The following is a 21443-nucleotide window of genomic DNA, read 5'->3' as shown; positions in this document are numbered from 1 at the left end:
ACCTAGAGACTAGCAAAAAATACACTCAGAAAGGACTCTGACTCCAGAGAGGTCTAAAGCCCACCATCAGGGTAATGATCACCCTTCTGTGGTACATCCACTGCTGTGGGTATGCCATGACATATATCACAGTTCAGTGGTGGACTTCAGTAGCCACTGACTGTGGAGGCAGAGACTTGCGTTTTCAGGTTAGGAAGCAGCAGGAATCCCTGCTTGGATGGTACCGTGACGATACAGTTACCATGGCTCTGGCACCTGGCCTCCCATTTCTCATCACTGAAAAGGACCTCTGGTTTTACAGGAATGTACTGGGCAGCATTACTTCAGGGTTTAGTTTTATGCGTCAACAATTATACTTGCAACATGGAGATTTTCCCTTGCAGAAGATACAAACTGTTACTCTCCACTGTGACAATGCAGGAAGCAGTGTTTTATTTCAATTCCAAGCTCTGAGAGAAGTTTCTCTGTGAAAAGACAGAGCATTCCCTATGCAGTCTCTGTGCCATGCCTTCTACTGTCCCCTTTCTGGATATCCTTGAGGAACTGAGCATACGGCACCTGGACCCAGAGCGAATAAATTCAATTTTTCTACACTACCAGTATTTCTACACTAGTCTTCACTACCAAGTGTGTGCTGAAACTGCTACATGATGTGTCTTTGGTATCAGGCTTAAGGCCCATTTCTTTCTTTGCACTCCCCTGAAATGGGCAAATCATAATTGAGGAAGTGTAGGAATGATCCCACAATTAGAAAAATGTGTATTAGCATATTTATTAGAAGAGCTATCTACCACTGTGTTTTATGACAGGGAAAAGTCTGAGACTTCCTGTCAAAGCAAGTAATTTGAAACTTTCTTTGCACATTAAGCAAATACTTATTTGCTTAATAAATACAATAATAAATACAAATAAAATAATGTTTATCTACACATACATAAGTGTGATTAGTGTGATGTATCATACAAAAATAATACAAGCACGTTTATGGAAAACTAAGCACAGATGGTTTTAATCCTGATTTTCATTTGTCTAGCAAAAACATACTCTGTCCTTTCTTTCTATTATAAGCATGAACGGATAAGTAAGTGTGCAGGATGAGCTTGTAAAAATTATGGCATAAAGCTTTGTTCCACTGAGCTGATCATGTTGACATGCAACATTTTATTAAATATCACACAAAAATAAAAGCTGTTTCAAAGTATTCCTAAATCCCTAAGCTGCAGAGCACTTATGGATCACTATGTAGCTACTAAAGGCTGGTATTACTCCTAGATGCTTCAAAAGAGGCATTCATTCCTTATGAAACCCAGAAAATCTCACTGATGCTACAAGTGACTTTAGGCATAGACAGATACATTCATGGATCTGAACGTTTGAGTAACTAGGGCCAGAAACCTAACTCATGAACAAACTACACACAGTGATTATCCTCCTACTGTCACAAAACCCCTCCAGGATTAAACCAAGCAACTGATGAATGGTGCAGGACAGCTGCCAGGTTTGGAGCCTGCAGCAGGTCTTGTGCCACTCAGCTGCAGCTGGTGCCCCACTGGGCAGACAGGACCTCACCAGAGGTCCTCACCCACAGCTGCAGCAACGTGACTGCTCTCACAACTCATCCAGCATGCAGGAGCCTGTGAGATTTGGGACGGCAGAAATCAATTAGCTACACAATTATGAGTCTCTGTGCTAGAAGACTTTCTCTCTTCTTAGGTGTATTTCCTCAAAACCACACACCACTCCTCTAACCTTAACCCCAGGGATTTTTCCTCACAAATCTACAGTGGCCACAAGGGGTCAGGTCTTTTACATTACTCCATTACTGAAATCTGGTATCTTAAATCACTTTACAGTTTCCAGCTTTTGCACATGCAAACCAAGCGAAGACCTGCACACCTGTGCTCCCCCGGCCCTTCCCCATGTCCACATAGCTTCAGAAGCTCGCCACCTACCAAACATACTGAAACGCAGCAGGCAATACGTGATTGCTGCAGCATGGTGAGTTACAAATGCAGCCTTTGGCTCTATGCACAGTGATTGTTTCTTGTCACAGGGCCGCAAAAGTGGTAAAAAAAAAAGTTTTGTGAAAGAACAAAATGAGATGAATGCTGTGATGCTTACACCACTTACTGTTTTGGATGAAAGCACGAGAGTTTGGACTGGTTCAAAATTTGGAAAAAGCTGTGTTTCTTCAATAATATGCATTCCATTTTCATAGCTGATAGCTTTGTGCAGGGCTCCTCGATCTGAAACAACAGAGAAATATGTTTAAGTAAGATCCTTGAAATAAAAAGGCAAGAAAAAAGCCTGCACAATTGCTACAAGTTGTCTCAATAATTTGCTTGCTGTTCAGCTTTGACTCTATGTCAAAGGCAACCATTAAACTTGCCATCATCAGGACCTCTGAGCAAGAAATAACATTTTGGTACACAAAATGACCAGTTGGGGATTATATTGTGTGGTTTTGCTGAACTCGTTGAAGCTTTGCAGTTCTTTTCCCATGATACTTTTTTAAAGCACCTAAGATTGTCCACTTACTGCGGCATCTTACTTTTTACATCAGCTGGTGTGAAAACACCAGAAACAGGTGTTTTGTAGAACTCACCTGTACCAATGAACATAACATCATAGATGGTGCCATTGAGTACTCTGACTCTGTCAACTACAATCTGTGTGTACTTCACATCTCGCTTTACTAGCCGAGGTCTGTCTCCCATTGGGGTCACTGAGTCATCCATCAGAGGATGATCTTTAACAAACTGCAATGTTTTGTCTGGTAAATTCAGAGAACTCATGTAGTTTGATGCTCTGGCTTCATTGTTTATACACTAGAAGGGGGGACAAGGAGGGGGTGAAAAAGGAAAAAAGACAACCAAATTGTATCATTTACTTGTACAAAATAAAGACAATTAACAGCAGCTGTATGCATTTTCTTCTCCACATTATTTTGGCCAGTAACCACACCTGTACACTATTCTCATTGTAGCAAGGAAGGTTCTCAGGTCTCATTGCACTTTGGCTTCAGGGATGTACTAACCCCTGAGTTTTGGACTACGTTTTTGTTTTGGTACAAAACATATTCTAGGAAAATATTCCTCCTGTGCTCTCGTGCATTTTCAGTACTTTTAACCATCACTTCTTTAAGCACTAGCAACAATATGATTGTAAGGAACGTAAGGAAGTAAGAAAAGTCGGGAAGGAGACCCAGCACTAGGAAAGTTTGAGTTTGCAAAGCAGTGCACTACATTGGATAAACCTGCTGATTCTACTGTGACAATGCAACAGTTGCTGTATTTCTTTTCATCTGAACTAAAAAGTATATGATGTTGCCAGTGTAAACTGAGTTCTATTTCCCAATGAGAAGATAATTAATGAAATAATGAAATACAAAACCAGCAAATAACTTAATTCTAAATTTCAAAAACCCAAAACCCAAAGACTTTGATTCCCAGATAAAAAGTTCAGAACACTTGAGTGTTTTTCTACAAAGTTTTTACAAGAAGTAACCAGGTGAGGGCAAACAAATGAATCATTAGTAGGTTACTAATGTCTAGTAACTAATGCCTAGTCTGTTCACTACTGAGCATTAAAAAAGTCATCAGATCCAAGATTACGGAAACTTACCGCACCAGGTCGAGGATTAGGAATTTCCCCATTGTATCGTACCCACTTTGTGTGAGACTGTTCTACTGTAGCACTCTGCATGTATTTTCCTTTTGAGAAAACCTCTTCTACAGTAGACAGATTGTACGCACACACTGCTGACAACCCCACATTATTCCTGTAAGTTCAGGAAGAAATTAGGAAAAAACCCCAACAAAACATAGGAGTAATTACTATTTTCTTGTAGTAACGAATTGAGATTAAAGGAATTTATCCAGGAAAAGGCTATATATACCACACTTACAGCTGTGGGGTGAAGACTCCATATATCACTGGTTCCTTCAAAGTTGGAGATTTGAGAATAAAAACATCATTGATAACATTGAAAATTAAATTCTTATCAGGGATGGTACAAATCAGTCTGGCCTTGAGAAAGGAAGTCCATTTTTTCTGCAAGGTCCTTAATCCTCCTTGGTCCCTCTTATGATATTAAAAAAAAAAAAAAAAAGTGTTTGTGAGGAGAACTAGCAGCATTTTTGCATTTAAAAACCATTGCTATATTTGATATTTGAGATGTAGCTCTGATACTGCTCTTATAAAAGGGCAAATTGCATCACTATTAATATTTCCATTTAATATTTCCATTCATTATCCAATGGTGTATGCAATGTATTAAAGGAAATCTACAAGATTTATTATAACAGTTAAGTATAAATGCTTACAGATTTGCAATCTGCCACTGATTTCTATTTCAAACAGTCTGAAATATATAATAATATAATAAATGAAGCTCTCATATTCCACAATACTCCCCTTTTAAAGTGTGCACAAGCTGTCAGTGGACAGAGTGCCACAACAATAAGCCCCATCTAAACCTGCCTCCAGCTCCTTGTTTAATGGAAATCTTAAGGGCACTAACTTGTTATTGATGTTTTGACTTCCCTGTTTAAATACAAAACAGTAAAGTCAAAATAAAACTTTCAACCTCATAAAAATGAAACAGCCAGATAAATTTCCTGTTGGAAAAAAAAAGGAAATTGATACATTCCACTGAAAAAGTTTTTGTTAAATAAACATTTTCTACTGAAAAAAACTTTAATCAGCAAGACTTTTAACCAGCACTTCTGAGGATGTACTTGAATCAGCTTAACACACTGAGGTTTAAGCACAGCAAGTGTGACAGAATCAGGCTGCTGGTGACCATTTCCCCTCAGGCTCTGGCAGCTGTAGCAGCTTCACAGAAGTACCATCGGCTACACCACAGTCAAGAAATATTTTGCTGTGGACACAGCTACAGTTTCGCTTGCACACAGCTACTTCAAAGTCACCTGACACATATCCTATCTGCTCAGCTCCAACCAAAGTCACTTCTTCACAGGGAGCTGTACTTGTTTAAAAAAAATTACAAAGAAAACTGGGGTGACACTTTTTCTGTTGCTGGGTTTTGTCATGGTTGTTTTGTTTTCTCCCAGAGAAGAGCAGAACCTTCAGATGTACTGAAATCTCACAACTGTGCAAAATTAGATCAAGTATTTATTTACAAAGCAGCCATTAGGCTTTCTTAGTTCTGATTAACTGATTGGAACTGCTCATTGATTAAGATTCCCTGAACTCAAACATCTCCATTTACCTGGCAGTAAGTCCACAATAATGAATGCTTTTTAACACACACACACAAGATTCTAAGAGATAAAGTAAACTGAACTATCTCCCACCTTGCATACTCTAGCTATTCTTGGTATCATCAATTTTCCAACAAATTCATACTCCACAGACACCTCAGTGAAAAAGAAGTATATCTTGTCGTCTTCTCCATCTGTGCTGTTTGGATCTGCTCTTATCACATCAGCAAAAACAAAGTTGGGCTCTACAGATACAAACAGAAGAATTTTCTATTACATATGTGACTACTAACTAGATCCCCTCAAAGACCCTCAGAAGCTGTGTCTCACCCAAACTCCACACTGCATTTCCCTCCTCTCCACTCACTGACCTGCTTACACAGTTTGCTGTTCATAACATGAATAGGATTTCTAAAAAACACCAAACCACCAAAAACCGACCAGAAACAGAAAAAAACCCCAAGCCCCATAAAACCTATGTGAAAGCACTAAGATACCTGAGAGATCTCTATGATCTGACAGCTCATTACTTCAGCACTCTTCAGTCCACACTCAAATGTGGTTTTCTAATGGGCCTGGAGAGGTAACCTTCCCTTGCCTGCTTCTCCTCTATTTCAGCTATTAGCTGAAGCACTGAATGACAGTGCCATTACAATATGTATTACAAAACTCAGAATCCTGTGCTTTTTGGACAGTGATCATGACTTTGGTCCTTTTGGTACAAAGCCTCAAACCTCTGAGCATTCACAAAACTCAGTGAATTTTGAAATTGAGGTACTTAAAAAGCATCAGGAACCATGATCATCTCAATTTGAGAACCAATTCAAGACCAAAACCATTCCATTCCTTACCATATCATAACTAAGCTGCATTATTGCACAGATGAACAAGCAGGTAAGAGATAAACTGTTAATGTCAAGTTGAAGCGTGTATATTCGGAAGCTGTTTTCATGACCAATGCTGATAGAAATCCTGAAATTTCAAAATAAAGTCTCTTGATGGCATGCATGAGGGCACACACTCATAGTGTATGCCAGTATAACAAAATCCATCTCTTTGAGATACCAGACAATTACTCCTTACCCAGGGTCAGACACTTAGACCCTGTACGTGTGATGTTGAAAAAGGAAAAGTAACTTGTTTGAGCCAGTTCTCATGCCCACTTACCATTAAGCCAAGGAATTGCATACTCCGTTCTCAGAGGGCTCTGATGAGAGTGCCGTGAAATAATAGGTTCACTTCCCAAGAAATTGTAAGAAGTCCCAGAATAAAGCTCCTCATCTTCAACACAAAACCAAGTATGTTAGAACTTATGGACTGGATACCATAAAGGGTACATAAATATTTGTAAGTCTATATATACGTTTTAACTTCCCACAAGAAAAGGTAAACACGGATTTCCTCTGAATTGCCCTACACATGTCTTTTATGTTTACATTTCTGCCAATCATTCTCAAGCCTAACACTTTTCCACACTTGGGTTTATTGTTACTACTGCTCTAACATGAGAACTGACAAAAGTCAATGTTGTTTTTGTGGTACCTTAACACTTACCATGAAAACCTACAGTTTAAGTTAAAACATGCAAATTTACTTAAATGCATCAGAAGTCTGGAATTATTTTCCTCTCTTTCTATGCCACCATTACTCAAATTCAACTTGTACGAATTTAGGCACAATGCAGGGAGCATGTTCTATTGTTCTCATCTCCTGTTTCATGCTATATTGAGCTTCTCTCTTCTGATCTTGAGACACGCAGGTAAAGCCACAAATTCTGGCTTCCCCAAATTAAGATTCAGTGGTGTCTTTCCATGCAGTAAGTACACTTGCAATAAGTATCTCACTTCCCTATTCTGCTGCATGCCTTCAGGACAGCTAACAATACTACTTGCTATATTTACTGAAATTACAGTAATTGATACTACAAGGGCAGTCTAAATACATTTAGACTATCTGGACTAAGTATGTTTAACATCTGGAAATACAGTTTGAAGACTGGTATTTTAGAAGTTGCTTCCAAAACAACCATGAGTTTGAAGTTCTCCTTTTAAAGAACATGCTTAGGGTGACTATGTAAGTATTTTAATGTCTATATAGATACACAATAAAGACAAAAAAATAGAGACACAAGCTACTGTTTTGATAATTACAGTGAGAGTGACAGTGGAAAAGATAGAACATTTTTAAACATAAGAACCAGGATGCAAAGTCTGAACTTACCAACCATAACAGATGTGTAGCTTTGAGCAGGATCAAATGGACATCTGCCCTTACCATCCTCATTTTTACCTCCAAGTTCAAATGAAATTAAATTCTGTTGAAAATCACAAAATAACTGTTAGCACTTTTTTCTTTCAGCCACTCAACTTGTGCAAAGTTAGCTAAAAACTAAACACTAAATAATGGGCTATATCATCAACTTCCAGCATCAAAGGCATTTTGTGTGAAATTATAGAAGGCATATGTGTTTTCAGAAAATCTTATCAAGTCCCAAAGACAGAGAGGAAATGTGTTCCTGTAATTTTGTGAGGGTGGAAGCAGAAAAGAGCAAAAGATGAAAAGTTAAATCCAGACAGACCTCAAGAAAGAGTACCCAAAAAAGCTAAACAGCAGGAAAGGCAGAGAAGTTAACTGATACACAGAAAGAACTTGTAAGTATTCAATTAGCCTGAAAAAAACAGAGAGTCTTAGAAATCAAAAAGGCTTTCTGAGATGGATTAAGCAACTTTCTGAGATGATGTTAAATTTGTGAGATATGGTGTAATCCAACTACGCTTTAAAAAGCAACAGAGTACTTTGGCTGCTACTTTATAAATCCCTTACAAATCAAGAGAATGAGGATCAGAAAGCTGAAATGTAGACACAGTCCTGGGGAAGTAATCAGTTATACTATGTAATGAAGGTACTAGAAGCTAAAGACACAAAGAATTACAGGATTTCTCAATTTTCGAATTACTAAGAGCTGCAGTAAGGAAAATGATACAAGAGTCAGCAGCGAGAAAAGGGAGTTTTAATTTTGTGCCAAGACTTCAGTTTGAAGGATTCAGCACTACAAGTCTTAGGCACAGCCAGGAGCAGAGACAAGCAGAGACAGGAATCTGAGAAATTTCAGGGAGATTTGGTAATGGGAAGTGGCAAACAATGTAATTTTAGTTTCAGTAACTGGTTTCATGCTAATGCACCATGCATAAAGAAGTATAAAAGCTAAGAAAAAGTAAATCTGCAGTTAGACAAGATGAATCAGTAACTCATTAAGTGCTCTGAAAAAGGAGCAGCACCGTTTATTTCCATACTCTCCCATTATAATGGGACAGTGAAATAAATGCTCCTAACCATACAGCCAGCAGTGAAGATGCAACAATTTTGGAAATGGAGACTAACTCATTTTCTATCTGAGTTGCTTTTAAGTTACAGCTGTTGCTGGGTCAAAACACATGTACATTTCTTACCAGGTAATCACATGTTGGCTGAAATGCATTAGTTCCACACACGTAGAGAAAAGTATCATTCAGCTGTTGCAAGACGCGCACATAATTACGACACTCTGTCTGTAATAGAGGATGAGGAAAGGACTAGTCTGATAAACCATAGCTTCTACATTCCAACATAAACAAACAACGTTGTCCATTGCCACTTCTTATGCCACATCATACCAGCAAGCCCAGGTGACACATGGTTGACACTGGGATGCCATGTCCCTACAGCTCCAGAAGCAGGTGGCTTCCTACAGCCAGTAGTGTTCCAGCTACCTCAGTGTCCTAGCAGGATAGCATGCTCAGCAGGGTCCACCCCAAGCTGTTTTATGGAAGGACAAGCTCCAAACACACGTCCAAGTCCATGGGAACAACTAGTTAAACATTAAGTGAGTTTTAGACTTTGTCATCCCTTGTACACCTAGATGAAACAGTGACAGCCAAGGCTGTATCTTAAGTGCAAAACCTCTAATACCCTTAAATTAGCTACAAAGCTTTGTCAATTATAGCCATCCTTTTTCTTTTTTTCCAGTCCTTGATATCATCCAAGGAAGCTCCTTAGTATCTTTTGGTCTGAAATAGAACAAGGAGTTTGAGCAAAACCCTTAATGAAGGATACAATAAAAATTCTTAATAATAATGAAGTGAAACAACTCTAAACATCCACTTAAAGAGAGGGAAAACAGTTTCGACAATACCCCTTAACTCTTGCTGGTACACTGCCAGATCCCTCCACTGAACTGCTACTCCATGAACTTCTTAAGCAAGCTTAAGCACTGACCTTACTATTCCTTCTTACAAGACAAACTAGGTATTTCTCTGACTGTGTGGGAAAACACTGCAGGAGGGAAGAGTGTAAAACCAGTTTTCTGCCAGATGAGGCCCCTGAGCAGCTGTATGAATGCTTTCTGCTGGCATTATACAGCATGGTGCTGATGGGTGGGGGAGAGAACTGCCCATTTAAGTGTAAGAAATAGCAGTAGTAGCTTAATTCCTTGACCCTTTTGAAACTATTGTACTGTGCAAAACATCATGGCTTAATATAAATACAACTACTCGGAGGTTAGAAGTACAGTGAGGAAAAAGTATGACTGGTAATAAGTGTGAGTTGCTAAACTGGGAGCAGGAGAAAATAAAAGAAAATAAATTCAGAGCTCAGTCGAGGTACATATTTATGGGGTCTAATATACCCCACCAGTAATTTTTGAGAGGTCTTGTGGGGATTCACACACAAGTCTGCTAAACGTATGCTCATGCATAGGAGGAACTCATATCCCATATTCGTCATGGATGTATGTCAGTATTATCAGCAGCAAACCCAGCTGAACAGGAAAACAAAAATAATATTCTCTGATCCCATCCTGAAGAGGTAGACAAGGAGGAAACCTTAAATATCTGTCACACCTCGTGTTCGAACAATGTACTGATGGTCATCAGTGGTCAGTCAAGGAAAAGAAGTAGCTAGTCAAAGGGAGATAGTCCACTCCCACCCTGATGAACCACATGACTGCAGGACAATCATCAGCCCTGGATGCAGCATTTGGGGTTTTTTAACAGTGCGTACCAAACGGGCTGCATATTCAAGGATCACATCCCTCCAAGCACAGAGTAGATCTGCTTTTTGTATTCACAGGACTTGCAGACTTCTACTTTCAAACCTGTGCTAAAGGCCCAGCAAATCCCTGCTTTACTGCATCATTAAATGAAGTGGTGTTACACAACAGAAAGGTACATCCACATACAGTAAACTACCTCAAGTAAACCATCCACAGAGAGGCAAATGAGCAGGCCAGCCTGTGCCCTGGCACTCATGAGGAGTCTGTGGGTCCCAGAAACACCACGGAACCCTGCCCAGCTGACAGGAGGTCTGGCTGCTCCAGCGCTGGGGAACTGCCTGAGTCACACCACAAGGGGCACACCCGCCAAGCAACCCAACACACATATACAGAGTCAGTGAAAAAAATACACTGGCCTAATAAAAAACTCCTATGCCCTAAAGCAAAAATTAATCATTCACTCTGTAAAATCAAATGCTGTGAAGGAATTACTGCAATAACAAAACACAACAGTTGCTATCAATTACTTCAGTGAAAGCAATACTGGTTTATTGTCTTAATGGAAAACCATTAACATTAAGCACACATCAGGGTGTGTTCAGATTTTCAAACATTCAAATAATATTCAACAACAAAAATAATGAACTAAGAATTAAAAAAAAAAAGACCAAGCATGCCGCAGTTTCTAACGCTCAACTTAATTAAAAAAATTTAGGTGATTGTTTTGAAATTTTAATTTCAAACAGTTGGAAACTTTCTTCTTTTAACGTCACTCCTCTTGAAGTAAAATGTGCAAGATCTTTCTCAAAGTTCAATAAAAGTACATACCTGTTCTGATTTGCCCTTGACTGCACATTTAGTCCTTTTATCTTCTGTGACCTTCCAGTGTAACTAAGTGAAAAAACATGCAACAAAAAAGCACATTCGAAGCACTTTAATTCAATGCAAGGTCTGAAAACCTTGCAGTAACACACACAATAAAAGACAATCCTAATACTGTCTAGAGCAAATTCAAGACATTTTGCAAGTCGGATTGCAAGGTTCAAAGCCATTTTTTCCCAGGGATGTGACACTTTCAAATCCATGTCCCTTAAGCAGAACTAAACTACCATCTTCTGGGTTCATAATGACGATTCTCCACAAATTGCTAATGAACTGTTCATTACCATGTGCATTAGGCAAATGCAACTGTAACTGGTTTAAGTGTTTTTTTCCAAGTTAAAGTACATCTCTATTTCATTAACACTTGAATAAAAAACACTTTGGGGAAAGGAATCAAAGAAAATTTACTGGACTAATTAACACTATACTGAGTACAAATTTACAGCTATGTTTTATATGCTGGTAAAAGTGCCCACCACCACCCATTAACATGGTCTTCAGATTAAAAATCATATGAGCATCTTCCAAAGCACCCTGGGTGGGAGTTCATGCTGCACCTGTACATGTCAGCCTGTGTTGCTGATGTGATGAAAAGCAGGAGCCTGGGAAGGACCTGGAAGCAATACAACATTAGCAGACTTCTGCCTGGGCTAATCTACTTAGAGAAACCAGCACCAGAATATTCAAAGTACTTCTCTGAGCAAGCTAGATCAGACCTGTCTGCACCTCCACTTGCTGTGCAGACACACCTAGACACAAACAGAAGATGAGACTGAAAGGACAGGGCCTTCATTTGAAGCACATCTGCAGCCAGCTACAACTGAGCAAGCCCCAACTTTGTTTCTTTTTCAGATTACTTTTTGACTCAGATTAATAGAGATGGCCCACTCCTGATACTAAGAAAACGTGTAAGAACTACTGCTACAGATGATACCCACAGTCCCTCTCGTCCAGCATCCTGCCCCCAAGAAGAAAATACCCAAGGAGAACTCTAATTACTTGTTTATATCCAGCTTCTCCTTTCTTACTCTCTATTACTCTGTAAAATCTTCCAGAAACAATACTGGAGTAGACCATACAGAGTAATTTCCCTTTTATTTCTCTTTTATATTCTCTTTTACCTATTTGCCTAAAATGCAATCCTACTGACATAAGGAAATTAAGTCAAATTTGGAGTACAATTTCTACATGGAGGATAATGTATTAAAAGGCATACCTCGTGCTGCTTCTCAGCAATATTCACTGCGTTTAAGGCAAAGATCACTTCCCTGGCTCCTACATATAGAACATTTTTGTCTTCACTTAACAGCAAGGTTGAATAGTTTGACACTTTTGATTCATTAAAATGTATTAGCTGGACCTCTGTTGAAATGGAAAAAAAAAAAACAGCACCTCATGAAGAAACACAATCACTTAGGGTCAAGCTTATGAGTCATTTTTTCTAAGTTGTCTAACAGCTGTTGGATAACTTGAAAACAACAAAGGTTAATTCAGACAACCTCTGTAGAAAACAAGGGACCCCTCAGAAGCTAGATTCAGCAGAAACAGCAGCTTCCAACAACAACATCAAAATCACCTTTCCCGACTTTCTCATTCAATTTCCAATGCTTAAATATCTCCTCTTGTGGTGATCCCTATAACTCACTTCTTCCTTCATTTTTTTTTTCTACCTACTTTTTCTAAACTTCCATTTTCCACATCCACTGTCAGGTTGTTTCTCACCTTTTCCTTTCCACATACCAATCTACTGTGGAAAATCAGGCCAGTCACCACATCCCTTGCAACCACCCTTAACAAATCTTACAAAATATTCTACACCTTAAGACAACACTTCAGCACACTGACATAACAGAAAGAAGACACAGAAGCAAACACAGGAGCAAATAACAAATCATTTGCAGTTGATTGTGAAGTGAAAACCAGAGATGAAATACATAACATACACACAAAATAACAACATGAGGGAAAAAATCAAGATGAATAGAAATAAGACAAGAAAAAGCGGGAGATACGAGAGAAAAGGCAGTGGAATGAGGAAGCATACAGAATGGACCAGAATGGCTTGGAGAAAGATGACACAAACTGACTAATACAAAAGAGTATTTTCTCTGAGTGTACAACTATAATATAAAAATGACTGAAAGCTTTTGTACATGAAGACACAAGATTAATTAAGCATGGCTTTTTATGATACAGATGAAAATAATGTACTATTACTTCCAATCCTATCATTAGTAATTGCACATTTTCAACTTTAATACTCCAGAAACATTAATTTTAAACTAGATTCTCAAGCCTGAATTTTGAAATCTTTTACTTGGCAGGAAAATTTTCCCCAAATGGATAAAGTGGTTCATACAACTCCGCTGAACTAAATTTCCTCTCCTATTCAAAGTAGGTTTCCAACATTTCAATGCAACAGTCTTTAACAGACAGACGAGAGAGAAATACCAGGAATGAAAATAAACTCCATTTATTCTGACTAATTTGGATGTGAGTTAGCAGTACCTCACCATACCATTAAATAGCAACTTGCCAAATTTTAACTACAAGATAGAAGCATCAAAGCGTCTAAGCAGGAACTACAACTCTTGGCTAGGCCACCCTTTCTGAAAGGCTGTATCAGCAACTCATTAATTGCTATACCAATAATCAGGAAAAACACTTCCTACAGTCATCTCATAATCTGCTTATTCCTACTACATTCTTAATCTCCATCTATCTTTTCCTACAGAATGTCTGCTCAGAATTTAATATCCTTATTTAAGATTGCTTCATTATATGACCAATGTATTTGTTCGGGTTTGTACAGTTATTGCACAGTTGGATAAGTAATCAATTGCTGCTTACTAATATTAAAGAAGGACCCAAAGACAAAATCTCTTATTATTTAAAGCATCCATGCCATGTGGGGAGTGGGGGGGTGGGAGTAGAAAACAGGAAAAAAAAATGCGTATGTACACAAATGCAGCAAATTACTATTCTACAGTCTTTGCTCTAAAGTTCTTTTCAGATCCAGGCTAAATTATTAAACCAAAAGTTAACGGATCCTCTGATTTCTATTACTTCTCTTTGTGCTGCATTTGCACACTCCTGATTATTTTATTGGAAGATTGTGAATATGTGCTGCAATTTCAAATGCAAGAAAAGCACTGTTCTGTGAAAGACTTTCATATCTAGACACCATAAAATGCTGTCGGAAGAGGGCCAAATGCTGATTTTTCCTTTGCCTGGTGATTTATTTAGTGCTCAGGATGGCTTGGTGTCAAAATAGATTATTAGCGGGAGAGGTGCATTTTGCTAACGTATTCAGACTCCACGCAAAAATAATTTGTTTAAAACAAAATACACCCACTGAGGTTTTCTCTTGAAACAAGTTTCAGTTGCAATATTCTTCAGCTGAGAAAGCCAAATCTGGAACTCCTCCTTTAAAAAGTTCTGTTTTCAAAGCTGCTTAAAGGAACCAAAATCAGTTAACCCAGTGCCTGAATGACTTTTGAATGTTCTGGTCCTAAGCATTTTGTAAGATGAGCAAAGCAGCAACACCTGATCAAACTCACAGCAAATTGGCTGAAAGAACCTAAAGCCTCAATGAGTTTCAAATCCCGCAGAAACCCTGAGGATGTGGCAATGTCCCATAGTACAATACTTAAATTTCTGTTCTTACCTTTGTGTTCCCAAGTGATCCTTGGTACTGGGCCAAATGCTACTGCCACTTCTAGCAACAAACCCCAAACTGCATAATAAGCACACAGGGCCATCTTCAGTGTCCTTGCTCTTCGGGGTTCACTGGGTAACTGCAGCAGGTAGCGTTTCTTTGGCAGACGAAATGCAGATCCCAGGGAGTATTAGAGACAAGGCATTTCAGACCTTGAGAGCAGTGCAACAAGGGAGGCTGGAACAACTGTACAAGCACGTGCTTTTCAGCAGATCACTTCAAGAGAACACACATTTTCCAGGATGCTGCATACAGAGACTGCCCACACGCTCCACAGGCTACAGAGTTGCTGAGAAGTGTGACTGAGTGCATTCTTCTGTTTCGCTGGAGAAATAAATGATGCTGTGGACAGAGGAGGGAAGTAAGAAGTAAAAGAGAAAGCAAACCAAATACTGCCAAAAATAGCATTGATCTTGCACTAGTTCTACAGCTGTCTGTAAAGCTTAATTTAGATACAAAATGTATTAACTGGTGAAAACCATAATCTTAAAAAGACACACATTACATGGCAAACAGGCAACAATTGAAAGCAATCATTTCAATCTAGAATTCCAAGTGTAAATACTTTGAATTGTCCATTATGTTTAATGCACAAAACTTGACTCTATTCTTTCAACAGTGTGTCAAAGAAAATCCCATCTCTCTAACAAGCAATAAACAAAGATAACAAAAATCACTATGACTAAGATCAGAGAGCAAAGAACATGAGAAGTACAGCACTAATAATGAGCATGGTTACACAAATCTGCTGTACCTCCCATCGTTGGGATCTTACAGAAGTGTCTTTTTTAGTGAAGTTTTCTATAATGCTCCTAACTCACTCAAGATGTTTAGGGGGTAAAAATACAGCTACAGACACAAAGAGCTAATGCACTGCATACAAAAATAAAGGGAGAAAACACTTCAACAGTAGTGTAGGCAGTTTCATAGGTAGTCCTATGAAAGCCATTGTGTCTCTGAGTCACCTGTTACTCTCAGACTCAGAAAGGCGTGTCCTAATAAATAAAACTGTTCACTGCTTTCTACACCATCTTCCACAAGTCTCCACCGCTTCTGTCTTCCTACAACCACTCCTAGGTGAAGACTCCAGAAGCAGTGAGTGTATTCATCAATTACTAGATCATAAATAGGTTTTGAGGGCTGTACACTTGGGGTGGAGATGAAAAAAACCACACTGTTCTTTGCAGCAGAGTACACAAAATGCTAGATTTTCACTGTGCCACCACTGAGACACCGAGGTGACTCTAGTACGACACAAACTACAATGCAAGATAGCTGTAATACCTAGATATCCAGCAGGAGAGCAAGTGAAGGTCTAGTACTTTTGCATGGCCTGGTTTTGCTAGCAGGGGGGCTACAGAGGTGGCTCCTGGAAGAAGCTGCTAGAAGCTTCCACCCATGTCCAGCAGAACCAACCCCTGGCAGCTCCAAAGACAGACATGCCATTGGCCAAGGCTGGCCCAATCAGAAATGGTGGTAATGCCTCTGTGATAACATAGTTAAGAAGAAATCAAAACAAAAGCAGTGGCACAGTTTTAATTGTGAGCAGAAAAGAGCAGAGTGAGAACATGTGAGAGGAACAACTCTGCAGACATCAAGGTCAGGGGATAAGGAGGGGGAGGAGCTGCTCCAGGTGCTGGAGCTCAGATTCCCCTGCAGCCCCTGGTGCAGCACATGGTGAGGCAGCTGTGCCCCTGCAGCCTGTGGAGATCCATAGGGATGTAGATATCCACCTGCAGCCCATGGAGGAGCCCCAGGCTGGAGGAGGTGGATGCCTATAGGAAGCTGTGACCCTGTCGGAGATCCATGGAGAGAGGGACTCTGTTCCTATGCTACATCAGCCTGTCCCTGAAGGACTGCACGCCATGGAAGAGTGACCCACACCGCAGCAGTTTTGGGAGGACTGTTGCCCGTGGGATGGACTCACACTGCAGCAGGTCACAGAGAGCTGTTGCTTGTGAGATGGATTCATGTTGGAGAAGTTCATGGAGAACTGTCTCCTGTGAGAGGAACCCCACGGTGCAGCACGGGAATGACTCCTCTCCCTGAGCAGTGGGATAAACCGTGGGTGATGAATTGACCATAATCCCCACTTGCTGTCCCCTTGCACCACTGGGGCAGGAGGTAGAGCTTGGAAAGGAGAAAGCAGTGGGGAGGGGAAGTTGTTTTTAAGGGCTTTTTTTACTTCCCATTATCTTGTTCTGATTGTGTTAGAAACGTTTTCAATTCTTATCTCTAATTAGAGCCTGTTTTGCCCTGGTGGTATTTGATGAGCGATCTCTCCTGATCCTTATCTCAACCCATGAACCTTTTGTTATATTTTTGCTTCTCTGGTCCGGCTGCAGAAGAAAGTAAGGAAGTGGCTTTTGTCGGCACCTGGCAACCAGCCAGCATCAAGCCATGACAGAAGGTTACAAAATCACAAGTAACATTAAAAAAGAAGGGGCCAGTACCTGAGAAACACAGAGGTTAAAAGACTATGGTGAAGCTGCAGCACGAACATCTCTTAGTGCAGGCAAGATGCCTCTGGGAAGACCTGGGTTTAAGCAGGAAAACGCAAGGAAGATGTCGCAAGGGCAGCCAGTGGACCTTAAGGCGGCCGAGTAGAAGATGAGCAACTACATCCTAAGTGTTTACACCAGCTTTATTAAATGATCACAGGCAAGATTAAAAGATTCAAAATCTCATTTATTTCTACACATCTTTTGTCTACTAAGAAAAAAATCCACACAATGCTGTAACTTGCTCAAGCTGAACCTGTAACTTGACTATTTTTGTCTATTTGTTTTTTGTCTTGGTAAGCACTTTGGCTCAAATGCAACTGTTTGTAGCACATCATGTAAATCGTTTTGGTTTTTAAGGCATCATGTTTTCAGTTAGGCTTACTAGGCTTTTTTGTCTGTCCTTCATCCTTCTTGTTTATCATCATATACAAGCAATTCCAGGTTTTACCCTCCAATACATTAAAAAGTGCCCACTCATCCGATTTACAAGGTATCACATATTTCTGAGGCAAGCAAACAGCTTTACAGTTGAATGTTTAAAAAGGGAATAGTAATTCAATGATTAAAGTTCCAGGAAGTTTAGCTATTTTATTTTAAGAGAAATGTAAGGAAGAAAACAGCAGTTTGAAGAAACATCTTTGAGCCATTGTTTAGAAACACAGCTAATCCTTTTCTTAATGCTACCTTTTGTTACTGAAAAGACTGCATGTAATAATCAATTCCCTGTTAACTCTTTATTTTTTTTTTTTTATGAGAGACAGCCAGGACACCTTTAAGCTATCAGTTACAATACCATATAGTAGAGACGACTGCAGAGAAGACTTCAGAAGTCCTGTAAATTTTTTGGACCTTCAAATAGGATTAGTAAATGTAAGCCCTAGTAAAGGAAAATCCTGAGTTTTCCTACAGTCACATTCCTGGTCCAGCTCACCTACCTCAGAAAATGCAAAATGACAATGAAACTTGAAACAAATTACATTATCTTTTGAAGGAAACAAATGGTCTGGCTGGATTGTTTAGTGTTTGCTTTTCTGTGTGAACTGAGAATAGCTCTAGCTATACAAAATGGAAATCTGTGATTTCATTCCTATTGTACAGGGTTGCAAGAAAGGTCCTTTTTCACATTAGTTAGTTTGACTTGTGGGACATTACTTGATCTAAGGCAAAATTTTGTATGTTACAAAAAAGAATGAAACAGACTACAGTGAACATTACATGCCCAATTGTGCAATATCTACTTTGTTCTCATTTCTATAACTTTTAATAGAGATGAAAATGCAGTCAGAACCTTGTCCTTTAATTTAGTCTTCAATTTAATTACTCTCCCCTGCCCCTCCCTTCCCTGTGCTGAAAATTTTCTGGAGTAAGTCCTTCACTGACATCCACTGGGAGGTCATCCATAATCTAATATGAACCTCTTTTTACATAACACAAGTGGCACAAGAAGGAAAAATAACAAAAAATTTTAAAAGGCCCAGACAATGGCCTGATTTCCAAATTAACTCAGTTCCATCAGTGTTCACTGGTTTTGATTAGATCTGAATGCTTTGAATTTCTGAAAAGTTAGGTCTCCTAATACTTTAAGCACTGCTCCCAAAAAATAAGCTACAATTTGCTTGGAAACAAGTACACTGAAGAAGTAAAGCAAAAAGAAACGTGAAATATTTGGCTACATAATTAAACTCTAATTAAAGTGACCACAGGTCCACTTTTCTGTAAAACTTTTTAAAATTTTCTGAGGTAAATCATCAGTAAATTGGTAATTCAGGGATTCTGTGATGATTTTACATCAATATATAATGACGAAATTGAGCAAAGTGAGTTTTCCATAATGCTTGTTATTTATGGTGACTAAAAACAGGGCAACTACAGAAGCAGAAACAGTCAACACAACTCCTGTCAGTTTGGCAGAGCACAGCTGGAACCTCAAAGCTGTGAACATTCCCCTTGATGTGTGTAATTGTAATGCACAGCAGAGAAACAGGGAGAAACAACTTTCTGCTCTCTTGAAGGACAGAAATTCAAAGCTGTCAGAAAAATTTCAGGCTGCATAACTGCTAATAAGGAATACTAGCACGAACTTTTAAACAGGGAATTGCAATGGCATATACTGACTATTACTGAGATCAGAAACCATCCGTCTCTCACATCACCTGTGTCACTGGGCATCAAAGAAGCAGTGCTTTAGTCCACCTTCTGGAAAAATCCTAGCCATGCAGTGTGAGAAGCTGGAAAACCAACCATGGGAAGGAGACTGTCATCTTTCTCATCCTCAGGACACAGAGGCAAAGTGTGCACAAAGAAGTAGTTACAAAATTTCATCTTTCGGAGATAGCAATTCAGCAAACCTTACAAGTACTCATGTTTTTTTACACATAATGCAACCCAGAGGCAAGTGTCCTCTTCCCCAGTCAGCATGGTAGAGCTGGATCCAAGTGTATATCCTGTACACGCAAATCTTGCACAAGTTAGCCAAATTCTGGAATTGCAAAGCTAGGAAATGGACAATTTTGCAACACTGATTTTGAAATATTTTTTTCTTCTAAGAAACACTTAGTTGCATTGTGCAACTTCTCAGTTTGGCTCAGCATTACATAAACCGCTAAGTGGATCTAGTTTTATTTTGTATATGAAGGTTAAAACCAGGAGAATTTACTAACACACCAGAAACAATCAGCGTTATAGCTGGGATTGTTGTGATTCCCAAGAAATGATTATTACCATCACATACCATCCAGCCTCTCCCTGAAGAAAGCCAAACAAGCACTGGCCATCCTGGCCTAATTCTGTCACTCTCTTCATGATTCTCAGCCATGCTAAGTGTCCCCATAACTTTCCTCCCTTTTTGTATTGCACTTTATTCTCCTCCACAGGGTTTATCTTTCCTTGCAATCCCTCACCTACTCTGTAGTTATGTTTCCACCCATGCCATCACTCACTCTTCTTCCTCAATACAAGCAATGCACAGCTCCATGACCACAGGTGATGCCAGCCCTGCAGTAAGGCTGCCAGACAAAAGACCACCTTCCTTCAGGCTTAAAGGAAGGCCCTTTAAAACACATACTTCCCTACCTCTCCATCAAATCACTATCACACACCACTCATTGTCCAGGGACAGCAAAATGAGGACCTCACAGTAAGGAACTACCTGCAATACATCCTTCCTTCCCACTGCCAGAAGCAAAACAACCATGGCAAGTTTACCAGGCAGTCTACCCTACTATTTTTAGATAATTAAAAAATATATATATACATTTGCAAAACTTGCAAGGAGTAACTTGTAAGTCACGATGATGAGGGATATGAAGCTCAATATGTGGAGACAGGAGAATTTATGAGTGAATTGCTTCCGCCAGCGGAAAAGGGGGAGTTAAAGGATTCAACTGTCAGAGGGCATAAATTCCAAGTTCTTCCTAAATAACTTTCTTTTGAAAGCTTTTTAAGCTTTAACAGAATACAGGCCTGCTTTAATATTTATTGATGCCTATTTTATAACAGATTCTAAGGTTCAATACAGGAAAAACAAACCAGGGAAGTCCAGCTGTGAGATTTTGCTTAAACCTTTTTTTCTTTTCAATTTTGTTTCCAAAACTGAAAGGAAAAGTTAGCAATACTTGTCTTTTAAGTAATCAAAGTTACACAGGGAGAAGTATACAAATTACCTTTGACAGCTGAGTTTTATTTACACAGTTTGTGAATTTCAGGCCAGTAAAGACAGATTGGTTATATCCTTTGCTTTAGTTCTCACCCTTTTAAAAACTTCAAGCACAGTGCCATTTTTACAGTCTCATGAAAAACATTATTTACAATAATGTAAATACATTATTTACAATCCTTTAATTATAAAACTCACATGGACTCATTTTCTCCTGAGGTAAGATACAACTTCAAACCAGCAGACCAGTAGCCTTTTATGACTAACATAAATGTAGAGCATGGGATTATTTGCATTTCAAACTGTAACCAAAATACTTTGTAGTTGCTAGATGATTACAAATTAGATGAAGATCTTTAAGACAATTGGTGTGGTCTTTATCTCTACCAGAAAGCCTGCTGGAGGATGTGCACTAGTGCTAAAAGAGGAT

The 21443-nt window shown here is 39.2% G+C and overlaps 1 protein-coding gene across 11 annotated transcripts in view; it reads right to left on the bottom strand.

Moving 5' to 3' along the window:
• SEMA4D (semaphorin 4D) overlaps nt 1-21443 on the bottom strand; it is a 100213-nt gene that overhangs the window by 23249 nt on the left and 55521 nt on the right. For 9 of the 11 annotated variants that reach the window (XR_007200901.1, XM_048291437.1, XM_048291434.1 and 6 more), the window contains exons 2-12: nt 14804-15196; nt 12353-12498; nt 11083-11145; nt 8675-8773; nt 7446-7539; nt 6393-6506; nt 5319-5470; nt 3908-4083; nt 3625-3781; nt 2606-2828; nt 2122-2246 (exon numbers count right to left, since the gene is read on the bottom strand). Coding sequence is in view for 10 of the 11 variants with exons in the window: in XM_048291437.1 (XP_048147394.1) it covers nt 2122-2246; nt 2606-2828; nt 3625-3781; nt 3908-4083; nt 5319-5470; nt 6393-6506; nt 7446-7539; nt 8675-8773; nt 11083-11145; nt 12353-12498; nt 14804-14897 (1443 nt within the window). In the remaining variant the exon portion in view is untranslated. The remainder of the gene's footprint in view (nt 1-2121; nt 2247-2605; nt 2829-3624; nt 3782-3907; nt 4084-5318; nt 5471-6392; nt 6507-7445; nt 7540-8674; nt 8774-11082; nt 11146-12352; nt 12499-14803; nt 15197-21443) is intronic. The other 2 variants (XM_048291435.1, XM_048291433.1) reach the window with 1 other exon arrangement.

Source organism: Corvus hawaiiensis, chromosome Z, assembly GCF_020740725.1.
Source record: "Corvus hawaiiensis isolate bCorHaw1 chromosome Z, bCorHaw1.pri.cur, whole genome shotgun sequence".
Lineage (NCBI taxonomy): Eukaryota > Metazoa > Chordata > Aves > Passeriformes > Corvidae > Corvus > Corvus hawaiiensis.
Note: the sequence above shows the minus strand (reverse complement) of the source record. Positions and strands in the feature narration are given on the sequence as shown.